The 24,142-nt window shown below is 36.4% G+C and overlaps 2 protein-coding genes across 8 annotated transcripts; both read right to left on the bottom strand.

Moving 5' to 3' along the window:
- Window positions 1-5,683: 5,683 nt before the first annotated feature.
- On the bottom strand, window positions 5,684-10,705 carry LOC113730954 (uncharacterized). Its single transcript, XM_027255962.2, has 12 exons — window positions 10,237-10,705; window positions 10,059-10,143; window positions 9,229-9,359; window positions 9,026-9,128; window positions 8,785-8,799; window positions 8,455-8,600; window positions 8,139-8,334; window positions 7,680-7,754; window positions 7,452-7,568; window positions 7,137-7,181; window positions 6,460-6,558; window positions 5,684-6,048 (listed from the first exon to the last, which is right to left on the bottom strand). The coding sequence occupies exons 1-12, from the start codon at window positions 10,515-10,517 to the stop codon at window positions 6,022-6,024; spliced, it is 1,320 nt and encodes a 439-aa protein (XP_027111763.1). The 5' UTR covers window positions 10,518-10,705; the 3' UTR covers window positions 5,684-6,021.
- Window positions 10,706-11,446: 741 nt separating this feature from the next.
- Window positions 11,447-23,596, bottom strand: LOC113730953 (mediator of RNA polymerase II transcription subunit 16-like). 7 transcript variants are annotated; one of them, XM_072078927.1, is made up of 17 exons: window positions 22,959-23,565; window positions 21,742-21,810; window positions 20,924-21,012; window positions 20,373-20,485; window positions 20,096-20,197; window positions 19,922-20,006; window positions 18,787-19,386; window positions 17,197-17,815; window positions 16,940-17,019; window positions 15,970-16,052; window positions 15,598-15,706; window positions 15,470-15,516; window positions 15,215-15,386; window positions 14,561-15,081; window positions 13,808-13,984; window positions 13,061-13,438; window positions 11,447-12,473 (listed from the first exon to the last, which is right to left on the bottom strand). In XM_072078927.1, exons 1-17 carry the CDS (start codon window positions 23,318-23,320, stop codon window positions 12,327-12,329), a joined length of 3,753 nt encoding a protein of 1,250 aa, XP_071935028.1. In that variant the 5' UTR covers window positions 23,321-23,565; the 3' UTR covers window positions 11,447-12,326. The 7 variants fall into 7 exon arrangements, with proteins under 7 accessions (XP_071935028.1, XP_071935029.1, XP_027111759.2 ...); XM_072078928.1 differs by having other exon boundaries at window positions 22,746-23,325; XM_027255958.2 differs by having other exon boundaries at window positions 15,470-15,706; window positions 22,959-23,596.
- Between the last annotated feature and the right edge of the window lie 546 nt (window positions 23,597-24,142).

Genomic DNA, 24,142 nt, shown 5'->3' with positions numbered 1-24,142 from the left:
TTGAGCAATGGCAGGAATGGTACTCTTTCTTAGTATTTGTATTTTCATCCCAGTTGCTCTTTCTAAGTCGCCCACTAAATATGAGAACTATTACTGTACTATTAGTAGCGTTAGTAGATGTTAGACAAATGTAAGCTCAAGTTTTAGGTTTGCCAACCGCAACGGATCTTCTGTTCCACACTCTATGCCACTCTCTGTGCCACTTTTTATTATATTATTTTTTCTCTTATATAAACATCATGTTTTAATTCTTTTTTGTTTCCTTAAGATTCAATAACTATTAATTAAGTAAAAAATAAATACAACAGCTTCAAAAAAGTAATATATAATAGAAAATTAAAAAATACAGCAGAAAATTCATAAAAAATCTCATTTTTTATGCATTTTGATTTGTTTGAGTTTGTTAAATTTTGTGTATTACTCAATTAATAGTTATTAGATCTTAAGAAAACAAAAAAAATTAAAACATGATGTTTATGAAGGAGAAATAGCAATATAATAAAAAGTAGGACAGAGAGTGGCACATGTTATGGGACAGAAGGTCCGTTGCGTTTGCCAACTCTATCGTCATTTCCCATATTAATTGTACAGCATTGAAGGAATTACAATAGTCCCACTTCAGCTGAGTCTGTCTATTTGGTGCTCAAATCAACAAATGGGTCCAATGTTTTATTTTTAATAAAAAGATAAAATTAGGTGATACTTTTAAAGCATTAATAGTTAATTTACTTTCTTATATATTTTTATATATATATATATATATGTTACTATATGTATATTACTCTCATTAATTTGATTACATACAATGGATGAAATGTATATAAAAATTAGGACAACTTTAATATTCCAAAAAAAGCCCTTTTTGAATCATGCATTATCACGTTAAGAAGAATAAAACAATCTCAATTGCCAAGTTCTAATCACCCATTAAACTATCAAATGCATAAATTTTGGTCCCTTTCATAGTTAGAGTTTTTTTGCCAAAATAACCTTTTTTTCAAAAAATATTCCTACAATAATTCAACTCCCAATTTTATTACTAATCTAATATTCTGACCTTATCCCCTAATAAGGAGCAGCCTCCTCCATGCTTTCTAAATCAAATTCTTCAAATTCAATCAAATTCTCGTTACCACCATTATTAACATAGGAGGTTCCAGAATCCAGACGGACGAGTATCGATTCCAAATAAAAAGCATAAGACTGTTTTCCTCAGCCCTACATGCTATTCCTCCCATATAGCCACATGCACAGTGAGTTCCCGTTCAATGCAGTATGACAAAATCAAAACTAATTTTTGTACAATTGATTGAATGGAGAGAATGACGGAAAATTTTGAATTAACAAGTGATGGAAAATTTTTGTATAATCATAATAATTTTTGCTTTCATGCTTAGTGATAATTCCAGTTTCCCTAGATTTGTATTGAGTTTTTCTTTTATTATTATTTTTTAATAAGAAGGATAGCATCACAAAGAGAAAATTACTGCAACTGGAACGAAGATGAACAGTCAAATTTTAGATTTTGCTCTCATTTTTGAAAATATTGTCAAGTTTATTTAAATATTCAAGACTTTTGCTCTTATGTTTGGAAATATCGTCAGATTATGTTAAGTATTCAAGACTTTTTTGGACAGTAAAGTGACAAGTAAAGTCAGAATATAGTATGAAACTCCTTATTATACCATTGATATACAAGCTACTTTATATTTACTTAATAAATTAGGTGTTTTTTTTTTTTTTTTGAGGATTGGGTTGCTGATAAGAGGAGAGGGATTGTAAGTATGAGGTTTTTGATTCAAAACCTTCCATTTATTAAAAAAAAAGAAAGTGTCATTTATGTATCTTAACTAGTGTTGCGGGAACGCTCATTAGAAAAATCCTTTTTATAAATAAAAGAATAAAAAATTTACTTTAACACTGTCTGATACATTATTGCTTTTTCTTTACTTAAGAATGTAAATGTTTGTAGTCTTTACTACATGAGAGTTTAATTAAAAAAACAAGAGTAGAGACTAAATATATAATTTTAAAAAGGATGGAAGAAATCTAGAATCTAGAAGCGAATAAAATGTAATTAATTGGCAACTTGACACACAAGAAAATTATGAAGGAAGGAATAGACGGTCCCACAAAATGAATCTGACATACGAGTGTGTTTGGATTGTAAGTTATTTGAGATATTTTTACTGTAGTACTTTTTATGATGTGATGTATGTGAGATAAAAAGGTAATTGGGAAGATAAAAAGATGTATTGGAAATTGTAATGGTGATGTAAGCAAATATATTTGGCCAAATAACTTACTATCCAAACACACTTAAAGGTGTATTGGAAATTGTAATGGTGATGTTTTCTGTTTTTTAAATTAAGTAGATGTATATGGATGGCAAGAATAATTCATATAAATCTATCAACATAATTGAATTTAGATGATTATCCATTTAAATCCATTAAATTCATATGGATCATCCAATCCATTTATATGGATGGACCGGTGGATCTGAATCCATTTGGCCACTTCTAATCTACGTGTTTCCAGCTAAGAAAGGACGAAATTAGTAAAGATAAGCCTTTTCAATGTCAGCGACAAAAAGGATACGCTGACCCGGATAGGTGTCACCATCACCTCAGGTCTCTGATAAAGTCCAAAGACATTTTCCCTCCCACGCTGTTTTATGCTTGCAATAGGACGCTTTGCATTTACATACTCCTTTCGTTTTTTTTTAAAAAAAAAATTTTCATTTTGTCAAAGAAATTAACTCATGAATCCCACTTAATCAGTGTTAATAACAATAGTTAGACCAACGATGTAATTCTTCATTCGATTTATTTACTTCGTCGATCCATAAAAAAAAGATGATGTTCATTCAAATCATAAAATTGTAATTCCAACTCTCGTGAAAAGTTAAATCGTAATCAATTTTACAGTTCAAGAAAAAAAGAAAAAAAAAGGTTAGCAATTTTGATTCCTAATAATATCCCGCTTTTTTTTTTTATTATTTATGGCTAATAAAACGGTTATCCAAATTGCCATCTTAGTCTATACTACTCCACATTGTAAATACTAAACCCTTGACTAGACTTTTCAATGTAGTTTACTAACTTTTTTAGTACCCATTAATCGTCATCCATTGCATTTAAAGACACCTCTAATCTGAGGCGCAGCTTACTTGGCCTGCACTCGCGTACATTTCAATCAAAGTAGAACCGACATAGGTATTTGACTTAAACCCAAATTTCAACACCAAAGAATGCACCATCTCGCCTTCTTTTAAGGCCATTAGTCTCAGGCAAGATTTAAGCACCATTGGAAATGTGTAACCATTAGGACTAACATTTTCGCGAATCATATCATTGAACAACAATATTACTTCATTGAACATCTCATAGTCCAGATAGCCTTTGAACATTGCATTGTACACGGAGGCATTTCTGCTACGAATTCTATCGAACACCGTGTGGGCATACGAGACTTGGTTTATAACAAAGCATTTTGAAAGTAAAGTTGGGATTGTATATTGGTTGCTGGGGTCAAGAGCGTGAGTTATAATCTGGGTCTGTATTGCTTTGACTTGCCTGGCTTTCTTACATGATTTCAATAGAGAAACAAATTTTTCTTGGAGGAGAACGTGAGGTAGTTTTGGGGCCAAGTTAACAGCAATTTTAGCTATTTTTGTGAAGTACTGAAGATGATATTTTTCTGGGAGGGTTGACTACAGAGTACAGACTTCAGGAAGTATGGAACGATGTTATTGAGCAATGGCAGGAATGGTACTCTTTCTTAGTATTTGTATTTTCATCCCAGTTGCAAGATTTAAGCCGCCCACTAAATATGAGAACTATTAGTAGCGTTAGTAGATGTTAGACAAATTTAAGCTCAAGTTTTAGGGTTGCCAACTCTATCTACATTTCCCATATTAATTGTACAGCATTGAAGGAATTACAATAGTCCCACTTCAGCTGAGTCTGTCTATTTGGTGCTCAAATCAACAAATGGGTCCAATGTTTTATTTTTAATAAAAAGATAAAATTAGGTGATACTTTTAAAGCATTAATAGTTAATTTACTTTCTTATATATACATATATATATATGTTACTATATGTATATTACTCTCATTAATTTGATTACATACAATGGATGAAATGTATATAAAAATTAGGACAACTTTAATATTCCAAATAAAGCCCTTTTTGAATCATGCATTATCACGTTAAGAAGAATAAAACAATCTCAATTGCCAAGTTCTAATCACCCATTAAACTATCAAATGTATAAATTTTGGTCCCTTTCATAGTTAGAGTTTTTTGCCAAAATAACCTTTTTTTTCAAAAAATATTCCTACAATGATTCAACTCCAAGTTTTATTACTAATCTAATCTTCTGAGCTTATCCCCTAATAAGGAGCAACCTCCTCCATGCTTTCTATATCAAATTCTTCAAACTCAATCAAATTCTCGTTACCACCATTATTAACATAGGAGGTTCCAGACTGACGAGTATCGATTCCAAATAAAAAGCATAAGACTATTTTCCTCAGTTCTACATGCTATTCCTCCCATATAGCCACATGCACAATGAGTTCCCGTTCAATGCAGTATGACAAAATCAAAACTAATTTTTGTACGATTGATTGAATGGAGAGAGTGACGGAAAATTTTGAATTAACAAGTGATGGAAAATTTTTGTATAAACATACTAATAATTCCAATTTTGCTAGATTTGTAGTGAGTTTTTCCTTCTTTTTTTCTTTTTTTTTTTTTATTTTTAATAGGAAAGAGAGCATCAAAAAGAGAAAATTACCGCAACTGGAATGGAGGTGAACAATCAAAATTCTAGATTTTGCTTTCATGCTTAGTGATAATTCCAGTTTCCCTAGATTTGTATTGAGTTTTTCTTTTATTATTATTTTTTAATAAGAAGGATAGCATCACAAAGAGAAAATTACTGCAACTGGAACGAAGATGAACAGTCAAATTTTAGATTTTGCTCTCATCTTTGAAAATATTGTCAAGTTTATTTAAATATTCAAGACTTTTGCTCTCATGTTTAGAAATATCGTCAGATTATGTTAAGTATTCAAGACTTTTTTGGACAGTAAAGTGACAAGTAAAGTCAGAGTATAGTATTATAGTAAAAAAAGAGAAGATAGATTCTAAGTAGAATACTGTAGTCATGTAGGTGATTTTTGGACAATATTAATGGCTAATGAAGGGTTTTATCCTTTTTCTCATTTCCATTTGAATTTGATCCAATGGATAACAGAAAAAGTTGTTATGGGAATAAAGTATGAAATTGAATCATTTTGGGAATATTTTTTGTGAAGGGAGTCATTTTGGAAATATTTTTTGTGAAGGGACTTATTTAGGCAAATAACTCTTCATAGTTAACTCTCTATGGTTACTCAAGTAATTTGCTCCAATCGATATTGACCAAAAAGTTGAAAATCAAAAACCGAAATATAAAGTAGTAAATTTTTTTATCATAATAAAGGTAACACTTCAGAGTGTAACATATTAAATCCAACACATAAAAGATGTTAAAATAAGAAATGTACGATACACCAAATTAATAGTGTGTGTAAAGAAGTGTAAAGCAAAAGGCAAAAGAATTAAAAAAAAAATGGAGAAGTTCTTACAGGAACATATTGATCTTGTAAAAGGAGAAAGGGAGACAAAAAAATGTCCAGAGTCAATTGACGTTATATTATTTTTTTCTAAACTAGTATACAAGCAAAGAAGCAAAATCCATGTAGAATGTGGTATACAGTTACGACTGGTGAAGACATTTCTTGTCAAGAAGATCATTTCCTTCATCCACTATAATGCTTCAAACGGAAGGTCACAAAGTTCACGGGGCCAATCATAAATAGGCATCAGCGCCGAAATGGTGTAGTATCCGGGCCTCATAGTCCGACGAGCTCGCCGACTCAAAGGGCACAATATACCAAGCAGAGCTCTCATGAAAGCTCACAACGCAAGTTAGAGCACATCCTGTGAACAAACCGGAGGCACAAGAGCTCAGGTGTAGTCTGAATCCACGAATATCTGCACAATAACCCCCAAAAACGTCAGATTAAAAACCCATCAGCAACTATAGTAGCCACCCCACATAAATTGTGTTTTCAATCTGACTTGAAAGTCCATGATCTGATCTTTAAAAAGGATGTGATCTGGTAATGAAATGTCATCACTTTTCTCTCTCTCTATCCCATCATACTTGCTCATTTCTTTAGTCCGACTAACACAACATGGGTTTTTCCTTCCACTGACAGACTTAAGATCAAATAACCTGTTCGTAGGTTCTTGGAATATTAAAATTATATATATATATATATATATATATATATATATATATAAAATCATCCTGTTGCCAAATCAAGGTCAGTAAAAAGCAATCTTAGCATTTGCCTCCAAGTTTAGTCAAAGTTGCAGCCAAAGTATTGATAGAATACTAACCTCTAGTTCTAGCAAGGACTCGTAAGTTTTCTTCTCCCGTGTGTCAAACACAGTAATTCCAGTGATTTTCTGAATTCCGCGCTTTGTTGCTATTAAGTTCTGAAAGCAAAAGGACCAAGAATTATGGCAAGCAATTGCAGTAACAGTTGAGTAACTTCTATGAAGTCCCAAGCTTGAAAAAATCATCAGTTGCACGTACTTGCCCAATCATAGCAATTTCAATGATTACTAGATTTGATACAACTAACAACGTGCATAGTCAACAGTGCCTTCCACATACTAGCGGGGGGGTTTTGAGAAACTAAGACTATAACTTAACAAAAGAAAGAGAGAAAGGAGGAGGAATAAGCACAGAAATACAATCTTCTAATACGTCGGTTCTCTTCAGCTTTGGCAGATTAAATCAAGTTATAGCTAGCAACTTGAACACTTTTTACTCTGATTTTTTAAACATCCATCAGTAGACATTTATCCCCATAGACATTAAAAGTCCTGCTTTGCAAGAACTGAAGCTATACTTCCCAATAACAGCCATGCACAACATTTAATTTCTGACCATTAGAAAGTAAAAATTCCAAACTTTCAAAGGTTGAGATATTAATTTGCATTTCACTTAGCAAAAGTTGAATCTTCAAACTAATATGGTCAAGAAAAATGTTGCAGAAGACTCTTCTTACCAGTTGGAATTCAGAAGAACTCGATGCTTCCACCTCCGCCAAAGGCTGCAATGATGCGTAAAAGTTAAGAGGATCCAATGGACAAAGTAAGCTTCATAGGATGGACTTGCAAAGCTTCAAATATCATTGTCAGCTAAAGCCTACTATGAAGTGATAACTACATACCTAAGTCTCTTAGATGTTTAATCAAACCCTTCCAAACAACCAGGAACAGTGGAATATAGTATTCAAGAGAATGCTGGAAGAATAAGATTAAACTAGCATCTTAACAAAACCCAAAAGCAAAGTTTACTGCTAGCCATTTTTATGTCTCACCATCATCTGAAGGCCATTGACCAAAACAGCCTTCTCATCAAAAGAATCACTTTGCGACAACCAAACTTGAAAGGGGCCTAGTATCCTATCTGTCTGATTTGTGAGATTTAAGCGCAACTGTAAGAGAAAAAAAAAAGGATCATAGGAGGACAAAGAGAAGAAATAATGAATACAGCAAGTTATAATTTGACCCCCCTAGTCCTATTTGCTTAAATAAATGAAAGTTACCAAGAAGGGCTTCTCGAAGATGACAAGAGATGGTACCTCCACAGCCTGCAACTCAATATCTTTGTGTACTACAGGCTGAAAGCAGATAAAATATCAGAGACCTAAGAAGATAAACTTTATATCAATAGGTAAAATATGTACCTACAGGTCTAAGTCAGACGTAACTCTTAAGACTCAAAGATGCCAAGAATCTCTTTTTAACAAGTAAAAAATAAATACAAGCTTTGGAAGTTTTCCTATTTCTATTCTTGCAGCAGATCTCTCCTTTTATTCACCACAAGATACCCAGTAAGATGTGATAAGTAGATATTGGCAAGCTGCAGAGCGTAAAATTCATTTGTGACACCATCATCTCTCGGACGAGTTACATCTAAACAGTGATCAGTAACCCCCCTTTGCTTGCAAAATCTAGGCATGTGTTAACCTAAATTTCAACTGATATGCTTGGAAATCACTTACGCTACCAAGAATCTGTTGCGTCTGCAGGCGACCAGGCTCACCCAGATTTGTTCGCCATGTTATCTGAAATTTGCCAAGGACATTACTTCCCTCAACTTTCATTTGTGGCTGTCCCTGTACGGATGATTTCAATTGATACAGATAGTTGTGAATTCCTCCTCCAGATCTGATAAGTGTAGGTGGCTTAAATAATTCCCTATCAGAAGAAATTAGAACTTGATGTTCAAATACACTAATAGAAAGGTCTAAATTAAACAACATTTGACACATCTCTAGCTCCAGCAACTACAGCATATAGCATGCACAATCTACTTACCTAGTTAATGAATCATTTTCTGAACAATTATCATCAGCCTGAAGTAATGTAGCACTCCAGTATTGAGCTGGCTCAAACTCTACTTGGTCCATAAAGAGATTTGATTTGGTATGATTTTCTATACAAGCCTCCAAAAAAGTAGTTTCCTGATACAAAAGGGCATTTGAAAGCATTGTAATAAAGTTAGCAGTACAATTTTGACCCTTCACTGATTCATGCCACTGAAAGAAAGCTGAGAATATACTTAGTTAACAATTCAAAGAGGTTAAATGCAACTTATTATGTAAATACGTATGAAGGATCATGAACATAAACAAAACTTCAATGTACCTTGACAACCCGAACCTGCACAAAAGCAAAAGAAGGATAGAAATGAGCAAAATGTTTGGCTAGAACAAGCAAGAGAAAGTAATGATAACCTGCAGGTAAAAAATTTTAAAGCAGCCAAAACACAGCAATCATTGTAACTGAAAAATTTTAGCTGTGAAATGTTTCGCAGATATGTAAGCTACATTCCAGTCACCTAAAATTGTTTAAATTGTGAACAACGAGGACTTGGGAGCATTGGTACCTTTGTTCTGACTGAAAGTGGATTTGCAACAATGAATTTGAAAAACTGAGGAAGATATTTACGCTCCCCATCACCATCACTGTAAAGAGCTGTACAAACCAACCTGTCAATATTGCACCGCACAGACAAAGCCAAATTAGGATACTACTCGAGGCAAACTGTGTATATTAAATTTAAGTTGATGATGGAAACATGGAACTCACGTATGTGCACCAAGTTCTTTTACGTCATGTTCCACAATGAAATCATAATGCCCTCCAGCACGTATGGATTCTACAGGTGATTTTGATGTATCTAAGAGCAGTATCCTCTGTCTCTCTGTCTGGACTTCTGCCTGTGAAGATCCATGTATCACTTCCAAATCATGAGGACCAAATAAACAAAGCAAATAGCATTATTTGTTTGGATTGGCCATTATTTGCTTTCATCACAAACACAATTTCTGATCACCATTTTATCTTCCCACTCCAAAAACTTCTCTGAATAATCCTCTATCCAAGCACACGTTTTTTTTTTTTTGGGTCAAATTCTCATACTCTTTAGTACTATCTGATTCAATCAAACTCTACAGAAATTGCCATCAGATCTTCCTAAGATAGCCTTAGCATGAGCTTACAACCTCAACTCTTTGACTTAGCACTCTCTCCCCAATTTTCTCTATGTTCATAGCTCCTTAAGAGCAGTTCTGAAAAACTTGCCTCAGATGTCCTTTTTAGTATAGTAAACAGTCCACTAATTCTCATGAAATTTTGTCCATTCCCCTTGTATTTCTTTCCTTTAGGCTGGCCATTTTGCTGCATACATTTAATGTTATCTATAACATATTAGAATCATATGCGGAGTAATTTTACTCCATATTAGAGCCATAGTAAAATGTTACAAGCCCATCACACTCCTTTTTGCTTACTACTAATTTTTTTGTGGGTGCAAAAAGATCATTAAAATAAAGTAAAAGTTGCAAATGACATCAACTGAACAAATTAATAGAACCAAAAGAAAGAAAGAAGAAGATTAACTAATAAACAAATCTGACCTTGATGATAACATCCCTGACTTCAAAATTCGAGCTGTTATTTATACTAATATAACTGCAAAATGTCTCTCCCAAATATATTGCCCTACAGAATAAACCATAAAGAGAACAAATAAAATACAAAATCTGTACCAGAAAAAGGGGAAGATAAGGCAAAGGAAGTCAAGGGGTGGGTTACCCAAAGGACTGGGGGAGGACGAGGAGAGCAGAGAGGCCGAGGGAGTCGGAAGGGTGGGAGAGAAGGAATCGGGAGCGATAAGTGAGATCGGAAGAAGAAGAGTCCGCGAAGTCGGAGAGGAGACGAGGGAGGTGAGCGGCGGCAGGAGGGTGGTCGAAGAGGTCTTCGCCGAAGAGGAGATCGCAGGGGTCGAATTTGAGAGGGGTTTCGACGTGGAGAGACGGCCTGCATAGTCTCATCACCCTAAATGCCAGGGAATGAGAAGCTTGTGAACTGCTCATTTCTCCTTGTTGTCAGCCACTGCAAGAACGCGCGGATTGATTACACCACCAGACTCCACAACAAGAGCGAGCAGCGCATCACTACTCAGCTGCGCCACCACTTACATGCAGTTGCTTCACTTCTTAATGTTCGATTTTGATGTTTTATTTTACATACTATTTACGACTGCTGTATTCCTGAACCACCGAAATAGTAAATGACTTGGTCGAGGCAGCCGTCTAATAACGATCGGGAGATTATTATTATTTTTTTTTTTTACAAAAACGTTAGAAATGTAAGAAATATAATTGATATAAAAAACAAGCTGTACAATTTTTTTTTTCTCAACAAAGAGTTGAGGAAGTTATCTAAGAGGGACTCACTAAAGTCTAATATCCAAACAATTGCTGACTGAAGGGGACCTCAATGGATCTTAAACACTCACACTCGACTTCTTAAACACTCACACTCGACTTTCTACTGAACCGTTCAATGTGGGAGAAAGGGGATGGGGAATTTGTTGAAAATTTAAGACCCATATGGGATGGGAGAAATGGACCTGAAAGACCTTAAGCTGTACAATTTAGTAAAGACACGTATTGAACTTTACAAGAATGACCTAAAACACTGAGGATTTAAATATTTCTCATCTTACACGATCAGGTGATTATTATGAAGATGCATCTTTTAATTATCACACACACACAAAACTTATTTGCATATCCTTTACCTTTTCTGCAAGAATATACGAGCAAAAATTTTTGAAATAAAAGTTAGAAAACTAAAATACTCATAAGTTCTAATTCAACATCATAACTAATCGCACTTTTGATCTTAGAAAACTAAACGACAGCAGTATATGAATCAAGAAAATTAAGTACTAATCATTATCTGTTTTCTAAGAATAATAGTATAGACATAGAAATTAAATAGGTCTAGAGAAGATGCATTTACTGCAACTTTACTGACTTAAAATTTAAGAAAAGAAGGCATTAAAGAAGTATAACGATGTACAATGGTACATTTCAAATAGCATTTCAGATACTATACATAATAAGGTCACTGGCTGGAAATGCCCCTCAAGTAAATGATAAAATGGCAGAAAAACCGGAAAAAAACTATGAACTCTTCACAAGGCACCTTCCAATGCTCTTTTTCATCACAATAGACAGCTGCATAAGCAAAAAATAGATGCGAAGGCCGAAGCCGCAGAACATCACAAGCTCCAGACCCCGCTATAACTTAGCACCACAGATCTTTGACAGGCTCCTCAGGGAAGTTACTGCCACCACAAACCAAGAAATCTTAGCCCTTTGTAACATTCTGTACAAGCAAATAGTGTCATCTTATGACCCCCCGGACATCCGAAAGGATTTGTCAGAAAATCAAGAAAAATTGTCTTCGATATCATCAGCAAGCAACTCTTAGAATTGGTCATAAGGCGAACTCACAAACGACTAGGGCTCCACAATTCTGAAACTCATCCTACTTGGAATCTATGCAAGTCTTTCGTTTCTAGAATACTCCATGGGTATATTGGGAAAGAGTGAACTTACTTCACATCTGATTTGACCAATGAGTATTCCCCTCCAAATTCATTTCCTTTCCCGCAGGACGTGATAAACTTGGGAACTGTTCCCCAACAAGAAAAATTCCACTTTTTAAGCAGCAGTTGTATTATGCTGAGAATCCTACAACCAAATTAATGCACTTAAAACCACAATCCGTCAGCTGAGCTCCATGATAAAGCAATACAGGATGCAGATGGCCAAGCGTCACAACAACTCATCAAATCTGTACATAACTACGAGCAGGTTGCTTTGAAAGAGCTATACAACTCGGACCCATGTTCCACCACACATTGGGCAGCCATGTGCCCATCGGCTGATCCACCAAACTGCCCTCTCATTCTGATTACCAGTGGAGGTAGCACGTGGTAGATCAAAAGCTGATGTCTGCCGCAAGCATCTTATACACTGCATGATAACAATAGTCACTTCAGAATAAAAGAAAATATAATAATAACATTGAAATTTAGACCCAGTCTGAATAGAGTTTTGAATTGATGGTTTGCTCTCATTTGTTTCCCGTATATTGGGTAGCGAGGCCTGGGTGGAATGGATTTTAAAGCTAAAATAACACAATATAGCAAGCTTTCCACCCCAAACAACTCGAACAACATAAATTAGGGGAAATTAATAAAGTCAATGATAACAAAGATTGAGAGTCAACTGTCTGAGATGATGACTGTTCAAGCATTGCATCACAAAGAAAGCTCGTAACTGAATTTGTAACTATCACAAAATTAAACCACTGGAGTGAGCAAATTAGACACTACATCAAATGTTTCATCAGTTTAACAGTTGAACTCTTGATCAGAGGTGTAAAACTTTGTTTTAGTCATTATGTTTGGACTCTCTGGAAACATCTAAGACTACAGACTTAACAGTAAAATATTGATCAGAGGTTGTAAGGAAATCCCAAAAAAGGATGAAGTGACGTATAACTTTAGGAATGAAAGACATAGATGACAAAGAAAAAGTCCTACTAAATGTAAACAAACCTTGTACCAAACTCCTTCAAGTCCAGTTTTCCAAACAGCCGTTACAACATCCCTACGAGATCCCATTATACCAAGATACGCTCCAAGACCCACTGAAGTGTTTAACCCAAAAGCAGCATCCCTTTCAGACATCCTGCGCTTCCTTGGCCACAAGCCATGGGCTCCATAATAGACATCACAGTTTTCTGATGAGGTCCCATCATGTAAATCTGCTGAAGGGCTTAGCCTTACACTATCATTGACAGGACCAATATCCTCAGGATCAGACCATGGGCCACCAAACATGTTCTTCCGGTGCCATTCTTCAGCAGGAGGATGAAGTTCCAACTCACGCAGTAGCAAACCTGCAGCATCAGCACCTCTGGGACGTGGCATAAACTGCAAACAGCCGACAAAAACAATATGTGAGAGTACTTTAGATGTTTTTATTCCCGGAAATAGTTACATCAATGTTACATGACATGAGCTTAAATAACTAAGGTTTTTAGAAGTTTCTTGTATTTAAGATAATTATCAAATGAGGCAATTTTCTTGGATGTTCGCAACCACATTAGATATTGGCCATAAGGAACTGCCAAAGTTTCTTTTAAAAAAAAAAAAAAAAGAGAGAGAGAGAGAGAGATGAAAAAATTTTCCATCTGCAGTAATGCGACAAGGCATTTATTTTATGAATGTTGAACAGTCAGCAAGAAGAATGAAAGCAGAATATAACAGCTTTCATCATTTTCAAAAACTGCTAAGAAATACCTGCATATGTGGACCAAGAGATGCCTCCACGACCTCTGGCAGAACAGTGTAGTTCCCATCAATGTAATGAAGCCGAACCTGAATGTTGCTACTCCCAACCTGAGAAACAGGTAATGGATGTGCTAGACCTGCTGTTCGCCTGCAGAGATCCATCAGTATGCGAAAAAGTACCCTCACCTGCATGAGGCATCAAAATCAGTCCACACAGGGAAAGTAACAAATCTTTGCATTTCTTCACAGAGAAAATGAGGCCCTCCAAGATTACAGCTTTAGACATTCTTAATCCCCAAGTTATCTTTTGCATCTCACATTACAATTCCATAAAGCCCAACAGTACATAACATACTCCAGCAGATGCATGAAAACCACTTTAGAATCTTATCCCACATTCTGAATGAGCAAAAGAGGTGTATATGGTTAGAAAATTATGAGGCTGAAGTCAAAAAATGATCTTAGGACTAAATCAAGCAAACTCCAAGAGACGCCATCCAAGTAACAACTTAATTCCCCAACTTGCCTGTATTCATTACAAACAAATTCTTAATTTAACTTCTCCAAGGTTCAAATTAATAGTTCTACAAAAGATGTGAGGAGATGGTGTGTATCAACTTTAAGACAAAAGCAGGTCTGAAGCATACCACTCAACTAAGACTCCTCTATTTCTTAATCATAACAGAAACAAAATTAGGCAATAAATGGCAAGGCCAATTATAGGTCTTCATTTGTTTCAGTAAAAAAATTGAATGTCTTTACCTCCTCAAATGTATATCCTTGACCCGCATTGCCAGAACCCAGCCTTGACCGGCTGGATGGAACTTCTTCCGGTCCTTTTGCTGCTGCAGCCAACTGGCCAGCTCTTGGACCCTGTGCTTCTTCTCCTCTAATCTTCGCTGACCCTGGTTTCGCAGGGACAGAGTTAGATTCTTCTACTCTGCCTGAATTATTAGGCTGAGGTTTTTGTGCAGCTGAATCAGCATTTCTTTGAGAACTGCCATACAAACGTGGTACTTGTGTTCGCCAAAACAAAAAGCAGAAAAGCAAAAGTTGACACAATCGGTGAAGGAAATGGCAGTCTCCAATAAGCCTAACAGCTGGTGTTCCTGGGAAAGTGCCTGTGTTTATACTTATAGGCATAAAACTTGAAGGGCCACTTATGGGATTTGGGGCTGAATTTGGTACTGTATCAGCAGTACTACTAATCTTTGCAATGGCTCCTTGAACCCAAGCTTGCATCTGGGTACTTCCGGTGGAACTAGCAGTGCCACCCTGAGCTCCTGGACAAGGAAATTCAACATATGCAGATGGGATGCCTAAGATACTCATCCAACAGGTATCACATAAGGAAATATAATAGGAGAAACAAGAGGGAAAATTTTTTGGAACCGAAGAAGAAAAATTGTCTCTCACCCTGAGTCGCAGTAGGAGAAGCAGAACTTTGGGTGGGACTAGTTACCATATTCCGGCTCCCTCCAGTGCCAGCAGTAACAGCATGACTTGCCAATGTACGGCAGAAACTAGCATAACGCCGCAACCGCGTGATGAAGTGGGATGCAAGATCAAGTACTGCATCCACATAAGCCTACATGGATATCATTCAGGTGATTAGGGAAAAGCTTCGGGATAACCATACTGTCATTGAACTGCAAAATGTGTCATGCAAACCTGGATGATTGGGACGAGTGCTGGTTCAACAGCCATTGCCTCAGGATCTAAAACAGATAATGCCTCACCAGATGCATGCCATGGTTCAGATAGCAAAGCTGAAGGATTTACTAAAGCCGATTCAATACCTTTGCCAAGCATATCTAGCAACAACCTTGCTTGCATGTCAAGTACCATTGCCCTGACTTCTTGTGCATTTGTACCTTCTAGAAGCCTACATTTGATCCTGTCTAGACTCTGCATCAATCAAATCAGATTTACTTCAAAGATAGGGATCCTGGAAATTTAACATCACATTTCAAATTTAATAAATCATTTAAAGTGTGTTTCATGCATATGTAGAAAGATATGACTTTCTGGATATCATTAAAGACATTTAGGATTAAGTGATCATCTTTTGTCCAAAAAAGCATGCAAAGAGCACGTTACTTAAATACACAGAATAGGAAAATACTTTAGCTGAATATAACATGCACCAGTAACAAAATTATGAAACATACAGGTCCATATTGCTGTCGGTGGTGAGTGGAAGGAAGAGAGTGGAAATCAGCATCCAACACAGCAATAACACTGTTCAATGACACTGCAGCAGAGAAGAATGTTATTACCAAAAGAGGCGCTAATAAATGGTACAGAGAACCAAGTTACAAAATCTAGAAAGAGAAACACAGAGAGACAAATGTTCATTGGCTCGAGCTCGAACAATGGCTTCCAGTCATCTCCATAATCTCTCTTTTGCTTTCCAGCTTTTAACATTTTCAAATAAGTGGTATATACTAGATCTCTCTGATCTTTGTTTGCCTAGACAAACTAATAAAATATCTTTACACAATACCACTGCAATCTGAAACACCAAAAAAACAAAGGGAATCTCTCGTTAAGTTTCATGGATCTTTCATCTGAAAATAACAAACCAAGCCCCCCCCCCCCCCCAAAAAAAAAATCATATCCTATCAATTTGAATACAAGGAAAGAAACACTTCCCTTCTACTAATTCCAATTTCCACCACCTAAATAGCAACTCCTCATCTTTCATTTTAAGTTGTAGATAAGAGCATCTTAATAATACACCACCAAAGCATGTTAATCATACATCATCATGGGGGACGGGTCGCTTGGCTCAATTTTTAACAATTTAAGGAAACATATAAAGTTAAATTACTGTATCAAGAGACCAACAATAAACAGGGTATCCTTATTTGATTCAACAAAATATAGCCAACATATAAGAACAGCAAGTCTGCGGTTCAAAAGAAAATAAAGCATCCAAATCAGTCTGTTTGCAATTCCCATCAGGATGTTACACCATGATCTGATGCAATACAATCTCAGCAATAAAATTTTGCATTAGAGACGCATAAAGTTTTGTCTTAGCTCATCTCTGCCAGTAGCCAAGTCTTCAAAATTTGCAAAGTTAGCTTTAAAACAGCATAAAGAATTCACATGCTAGGCATGCTGAAAAATTATTACCAATTCCATCCTCAGCTGCACTTTGAGTGCAGCCTATAGCATCCCACCAGTCAACCCCCACTAAAAGACTCCACCAAAATCTGCCAAGATAAGAGATGTCATGGCTTATTGATTAAGGATGAAACTATTCAGCAAAAAAATTCTAAGTTAAACTCCTAAAGACACAGACGCAAGAGAAGAATAATATGAATCAATGATAATATCCACTAAAACTAACAGTCTTATGATATGCAAAAAAAGTTGTTTATCCAATGTACCTCTCAGCAATTGCTCGTTCCCAGGTCACAGAGTTAGCTTTAAGTTGACTACTTGAAGTAGCAGGAGGAAGAACACGAATGATTTTCAACATGGTGCAATCCTTGCTTGTATCATGCCAGACAGAAGCTGAACAACAACTAGTAGAAGAGAAGGCAGGAGCAGCAATTGCAGCACCAACATCAATCTGGTACTTATCAACATGTGTAAAGCTTGCACCTGAGAAGACATTCACGCCACCTCGTAGAAAAGCTACCGCAATCTCACCACCATGAGAGGAATAAACAATACGAGCAAGTGTTCTAACATCACTTGGCAAATCAAAGTGGTCAAAACCCACTGTTTTTGTCACCTCAACACCAGGGTCAGATGAATTTCTTCCATCAGGAGAAGGCACAGCAGCAGCTGTTTGAGGACTTCTGAAATCATTTGTTGCTGGAGTACACTTCATTCCTTTGTTCACCCAAACTGTCTGCTTTGGTGCCTCACCACCAAAAGTAGAAGAAGGATTTCCAAATATAGGATGGAGGACAACATTCTCAACGGTCGCCTCCCAACGTTGAACTCTCCATCCTGTGACCGAGGGACCCTCATCTGGATCATATGGGGACATGTATTGCCCTGTTGCAATAAGAATAGATAATCAGTCAATGTCAGAAAATTTATAAATGAGCCAGGCCATCTTGTACATTCCATTACATGCTAAAAAGGAACCAAGAAAGTGTACAATCAGCCCCTGAATCTCTAATAGTTGCACTTAATGCCAGAAAAGTTAAAAATGGAACCAAGAATGTTACACAATGAACCCATACCTCTCTATAATTATATTTAAGATATTTTTCAAACAAAAAAAAAAGCTTGTTTATATTATATTATCAACTCAATCATGTGATTCAGATGATGCAAATCCTGTAGATGTACTACATGATGCCAGCAGACTGAAATGCACCTACAAGTAAGCAACTACATGAACTATTAAGATTATTAATCCAAACACCAAAATTACACATAGAGTCCTGCTCTCTCTCTCTCTCTGTATAAAGCATATTTTAATGATTTCCCAAATATTCATTTCCAAGCAGGAGGCCAAGCAAAAAATCTGTTTATCAGATTGCAGATTGGTAACCAAAAACAAGCATGCGGGACCCTAAAATGTAACCACCAGGAGAAAAACCAATCATGCTTAAATTGCATGCAAAAAATATTTGTCAATTGAACCTAAGCAGCGAAAGCATATATCATAGCAGACAACCAAAAGTAGCTTAATCATGAGATGTTTAAAAGCACCAAACTCTAGGCAGTAGCGGTCATTTATAAGAGAAAAAACAATACAAACAACAATCACATGTTAAAATAAATGTATGGACCAAAAACATTCATCCTAAAAATGCTTGCAAAAATATCATTAATTGACCCACAATAGCAAAAGCAGATAGCATAGCAGCTATCTTAATCATGAGATGCTTCAAGGACATCCATTCTCAACAGTAGTGGACATACAAGAAAAATATTAGTATCCATAAAAAGTGCATTCTAACATGAGATATACTTGAGGGAAAAAGGACAATTTAAATAAGAATTAAGTTTAATACCTTCAACTATCACGACAGCTATTACAGAACCACCACGAGTTGGATCAAATGCGACAGCAGTGACACCAGAACCCCATGTGGTGGTAGCAGAAGCAGATTGCCCTGCAGCTTCAGGACTGACATATGCAGAAAAGTTTGAAACTGGTGAACAATGAAGTGTCACCATCTCATTATAGTCTTGCTCAGTGTATTTTCTCCCTTGCTTAGCTTCTAGCAGTAAATACTCCTGCCAACTGAACAGGTATGCAGCCAAGGGGGCAAAACCATCCCATGAAGGAGGATTCACTGATGGTGGAACACCATTACCTACACTAGCCTTTGGAGAAGCTTGAAATCCATTCCAAGGGCCAGCAGTCACCTCCCAAACAACAACAGTTGATGGGTTAACAATGGGAACACCTGCCACATGCATGGCTCCAGAATCTGTTATAATAGCATCAGCTGCCATAATGCCACTCGGCCCAGCTCCCAAGAGCCCTTTGCTTGTGCAAAACCACTTTGATGGTGTACCACTTTGAGTGGGCGGCCACTGACTCCAATGGAGCTGAACAGATCCAGATGAGAAGACAGAGCACACACACAGGAAATTTGGCCAACCAGCTGTCATCAAAACCGAAAACATTGCATTCGGTTAAAGCATCTCACTGAGTTCTTAAAATCAAAGGAGTAGCCTAAAAAAAAAGAAGAAATGGCAGCTTTAATGGTGAGCCAAATCATTGCTCCACATTAAGATGTTTGGGCTAATGATGTCAAAGACTCATCAACAACTATTGACCCTGTATTGCAAAGGAAAACCATTTGCAATCCCACAAGGGATTCAGTTTCGCTTGTGAGGAAATTATCTCCCATTCTCTCTATTGTTGGGCTTCCACCCCTCAATCAAAGAAATAGTTCACAGGTTGTTGGGGGCTTCACAGGTAATAGAGAAGTTTGGCGATTGAAGAAATGGCTACAACACTACATGCCGAGACAAGTTCATCCTTCCTGTTCAAACACCATATGTACAAACACAAACAACTTGACATGCATAGAAAAGGATAAGGGTTATTACGTTGTGATGCACATAGCCACGTATTAATAGACAAGTCTAAGACAGACCCACAGACAAGAACTGGCAAAAAGAGGAGTGACAAACCTGGAGCTTCTGGCTGCTGGGAAAGAAATTTTTCCTCAAAAGTTGACTTTGCTGAATTAGCAGATCTCGATGATAGCCACCTATACTAATTTCCATAGCATACAAAATTAATGCAATAGAAAGAAACGAGCAAATACAATTTCAATTAGAATTAACAATATAAAAATAGCATACCGGAGAAACACCTGACAACCATTTTGTAGCTACTGCTATATCCTGACGCCACTCATATTCCAGATGCCAGCTGCTAGCATCTCTTACTATACAGGCTGGACCCTGAGGAACCAAACCAGATGTGAAGTGGATGAGAACATGAGGCATTTGGGAATTAACAAAATTAAAACGAGAATGTAATGACATGCCACAGAGATGCAAATGAAAGCAGGCAGATAGTGGCAAATTAGAAGCCAAGCAAGCAATAGATCTGTTGTGCTAAGAAATAATTTCTTACTTGAGAAGGTTGGGTCCAGATGGTTATCCTCCCATGAAAATTCGCTATGAGCAACGCTCGAGGGCAGGATGTAGGAGACCATTCCATAAACTGAACCAAGTCTCGAGGAGAATCTGCAGATATCTCCAAAGAAACAAGTTGATTTCTAAGCATTTATTTTTTGGTGTGAAAATAGTATTAGTAACATATCTAATAATAGCAAAAGGATCACATACAATGAAAAGAAATGTAATACTTCTACCATCAAACACAGCCTAAAAACCACACAGATCAAAGATTTCCTTTAGATCCAAAAGGATATAAAAAGATCAGTTTGTTCTAGATATTATGAGAACTGAAATGAGGAACAGCATTCAAAAATTAAAAACCAAATCAAACATCAAACATGCTAAAATTCTTCATCTCAAACCATATCCAGGGGTAGCATCAGACTGCATCCCAATATGCAAAGTGACCAAAGGTTGCACTACACAAAATGGAATAATCATTTGAAATGACAATGCCAAGTCCAATAAATAAGGTAAGTAATCTCAGCAAGTCACGTCTAGTACCTGCTACAACATTGAATACTGCACACTCAGTTGGTCGCTCTGGGATCACTATATGTATAGGAATCCAAAATGGAGGATTTGCGTTTGAACTACCAGAAAACAAAATAACAATTGAGTAAGATATAAATGATGCGGAAAAGATATTGATTATGAGTACAAAACAAATCTCTAACAAATCCCAATCACCCCAAGATGGTTTTGCTAGTCTCTTCTTTTCTATCCCGTGCAAGCAATTCAACCCTTTTTACAATCCACACATGTAGCAAGGAAAAAAAAAATTTATTTGCAGTTGACTTGTTTGCCTAATGAATGGATAGCCTCTTCAAAATCTACTGTACAACTATGAGCAAATAAGGGCATCTCTGCAAGATTCATCTCACAGAAAAATAGCAATAGCGTCATATTACTAGTAGTAAAAGCTTTCAAACCTTTTCCAACACAGATTGAAAATCAAATTCTCTTCACACTGATTTTGGCTCATTTAATCTCATTAATCATTGGGCAAAGGCTCTCATTTTTAATTTCATCAAATTGTTCACATATTTTACTTTATTTTTCTTTTTTGCTGCCAGGAAGCCAGGAGCAGGATGGGTACATAATTTGTCATCCACTAAAAAAGGAAGCAGCATGAAAAACAAGAAAGCCAGTTGATTAACAATCTATATTTCTAACTGATGGTTTAAAACTCCATCTTCCCTTCCTTTTGAGGCAAGAAGAAGAATTGCATCCATATCCAAGTAAATATGTCTAATTAGAGAAGTTATTTAGAATCCAAAATAACATACAAAGACAAGTAATAATCACAAGAGCGTTCTAACCTTGGGATTCTGGCACAAGTTTCCGATGCACATGCTATTGCATTAAGCTTACCGCACCAAGCAACAGCGCTGGAAAGAAAACAATAGAAGTTAATAATCAAAAATAAGGTGAAGAAATTATCAGACAGCAACAAAACCACTAATAGTAAAAACTTAATCGTTGTTGACATTTAGTAAAAGGCAGAATGCCCTCCTCTCGTTTATTCTTTTTTCATAATGTGAATTGAAGTCTTTCTTTAGACACATAACCAGCTTCACAACGAGGAGTAAGTGTTCAATTAAAAATGTTTCACAAGACCATGCTGTTGGATCTAGGAACCAATAAATCCACAAAAAAGAAAAAGGAACCTAAAATTAATATTGCACTGGTTAATTAGGTTCTCTTGAGGAACCTGTCGGAAAGTTTCACTTTATTGCAGTTTTGGCTTCTACATTAAGATAAAGTTTAGGTTTTTTAAAACAAAAAAATCTCTATAGAAAAAAGATTCAAATGGAATTCAATTGGATGATTATAAAAAATGCAATGGATGCCACCTATAGCATCAACCATCCAACTCCCCCCCCCCCCCCAAAAAAAAGAACAAAAAAAATCTAAAAATTATCCATTTAGACCCATATAAGACAACCAATGCGAACCTTGGTAAACAAGCAAATATACCTAATTGGCAACAATAATAGCAGAAAGTATAGCAAAAACATATCCTGATTAATTAGGCAGACATCCTGCATCACTTTGGAACAGTCTTTTATTAAGCTCTTCACTGATTGCCCTGCTACTTAGAAAAGCACTCTTTTGCTTAATTTTGAATTTGAAACACAAATCAACCACATAGTTTTCCTTTCTAGTTCCAAAATCCAGCTTTGACAGTTATCAACTTGACATCTGAACCAATCCAGCCACTAGTAACCACGGTCGCAGATTAAAATAAAACAACAAGAAACTTCATAAAGAATCGAAGAAAGAGCAAGACTTAGGTAATTGTGAAACCAGATTAAATCTTTACCATGCTAACCAAGTAGGCCAAACAGCCTAGATTTTGCCTTCTTAGGACCCAAAAATTCGACATTTTTATCAACCCGAAGAAGTATCACTTCCGCGCCTCAAAATTTCCCCTCGAGCAACAATGTCCACCGAAGAAACAAAAGTACCAAACAATTTCCTCAAAATTCGCACGTATTTCGACTAAAGCTCACTAATTGAACATAACAACACTCACCTGAAATAACGACAAAGCTCGGGAACGCTCATTTTATGAAGCAAATTAGACCTCGGCTGCTTCAGCTTAATACAAAAAACAGTCGCCGGACTCACGTTATCCACGTCCATATGATCATCCGGGGGTCCTGCCACCGCAGCGGCCTCCTTCTCCGACACCGCCATGGGCTGCGGTTCTTCCTCTCCGGCTGTAATTTCAGGCTTCTCGGCGGGACCCTTGGAAGCTTCTACAGAAACCGAAGCAGAAATAATAGTAATAGCAGAAGACGAGGACTCTTCTTCTTCTTCTTCTTCTTCTTCAGGAGCAGGAGCAGCAGCAGCAGAGTCCTTGGAGGGATGTGGAGAAGGGTTTGAATCATTCATCTGAATAGAACCGAGAAAAGGCCCAAAAAGCCCTAATATATATATATATAGAAAGAGATATAGTTGAAGATAATTAAATTAATGGAATTGTGAGCAATGGACAGACAAGTGGAAGGAAAGTCGCAATTGAGGGCGACAGGAAGCACTGTGTGTGTGTTGTGCGTGTTTGTGTGAAAGATGCTTTTGGGCGTAGGAAAGAGAGGGATGTGGAAAAGTGGGGTTAGGGTTTGAGAGTGAGTCGGAGCCAAGTGAGCAGATTCCAGGTGTTCGGGGGGTGGAGAAAAAAAGGGCACAGGGACCAATTGTGGGAGAGGAGTACTTGTTCTGCTGTTTTTTGTTTTCTCTCTTCTGGGTCAATATTTTCTTCTTCCTTTTTTTTTTTCCCCATTTGTTGGAGGGCCATGCTTGATTGCTTGGGAGATTATTTGAGATAATTTTGTGAAAAAAAATAATGTAATACTTTTTTGATATGATGTGTATAAGATAAAAAAAATGATTGAAAAATATATTGATAATACAAGTAAGTTCGTGCGTGTAAATAAGATGTAAATAATATGCAATCCAGACAATCTTTTTCTGTTGGAAAACGGTTGAATGGCTGACTAATTAGGGCACAATATTGTATTCTTGTTCATTAGTACTTTAAGAAAAAAAAAAAAAAAGAATTGGATCCATTGATTAGTTTATGATTAAAATTGTAATGCAGTGTCTCTCATGGAAGGTAGAGAAAGCTATTTTCCTCTAAAAAATTTTATTTTTTGTTAACATATTTTTTAATCACCTTTTTATTTCAAATAATTCAAATTATTACAGTAAATTTTT

Source organism: Coffea arabica, chromosome 2e, assembly GCF_036785885.1.
Source record: "Coffea arabica cultivar ET-39 chromosome 2e, Coffea Arabica ET-39 HiFi, whole genome shotgun sequence".
NCBI lineage: Eukaryota > Viridiplantae > Streptophyta > Magnoliopsida > Gentianales > Rubiaceae > Coffea > Coffea arabica.
This window is presented reverse-complemented; position numbering and strand designations above follow the sequence as displayed.

What these genes read in the sequence shown, in the direction of transcription:
- LOC113730954 (XM_027255962.2), bottom strand. Translation starts at nt 10,517, where the DNA reads ATGAGCAGTTCACAAGCTTCTCATTCCCTGGCATTTAGGGTGATGAGA. An exon ending in GAAAATGATTCATTAACTAG is followed by an intron (nt 8,335 to 8,454) that starts GTAAGTAGATTG and finishes TTCTTCTGATAG; the next exon opens with GGAATTATTTAAGCCACCTA. An exon ending in AGTCCTTGCTAGAACTAGAG is followed by an intron (nt 6,049 to 6,459) that starts GTTAGTATTCTA and finishes GTTATTGTGCAG; the next exon opens with ATATTCGTGGATTCAGACTA.
- LOC113730953 (XM_027255958.2), bottom strand. Translation starts at nt 23,320, where the DNA reads ATGAATGATTCAAACCCTTCTCCACATCCCTCCAAGGACTCTGCTGCT. An exon ending in GAGCTTTGTCGTTATTTCAG is followed by an intron (nt 21,811 to 22,958) that starts GTGAGTGTTGTT and finishes TTTTCTTTCCAG; the next exon opens with CGCTGTTGCTTGGTGCGGTA. An exon ending in GAACGAGCAATTGCTGAGAG is followed by an intron (nt 17,020 to 17,196) that starts GTACATTGGATA and finishes TTATCTTGGCAG; the next exon opens with ATTTTGGTGGAGTCTTTTAG.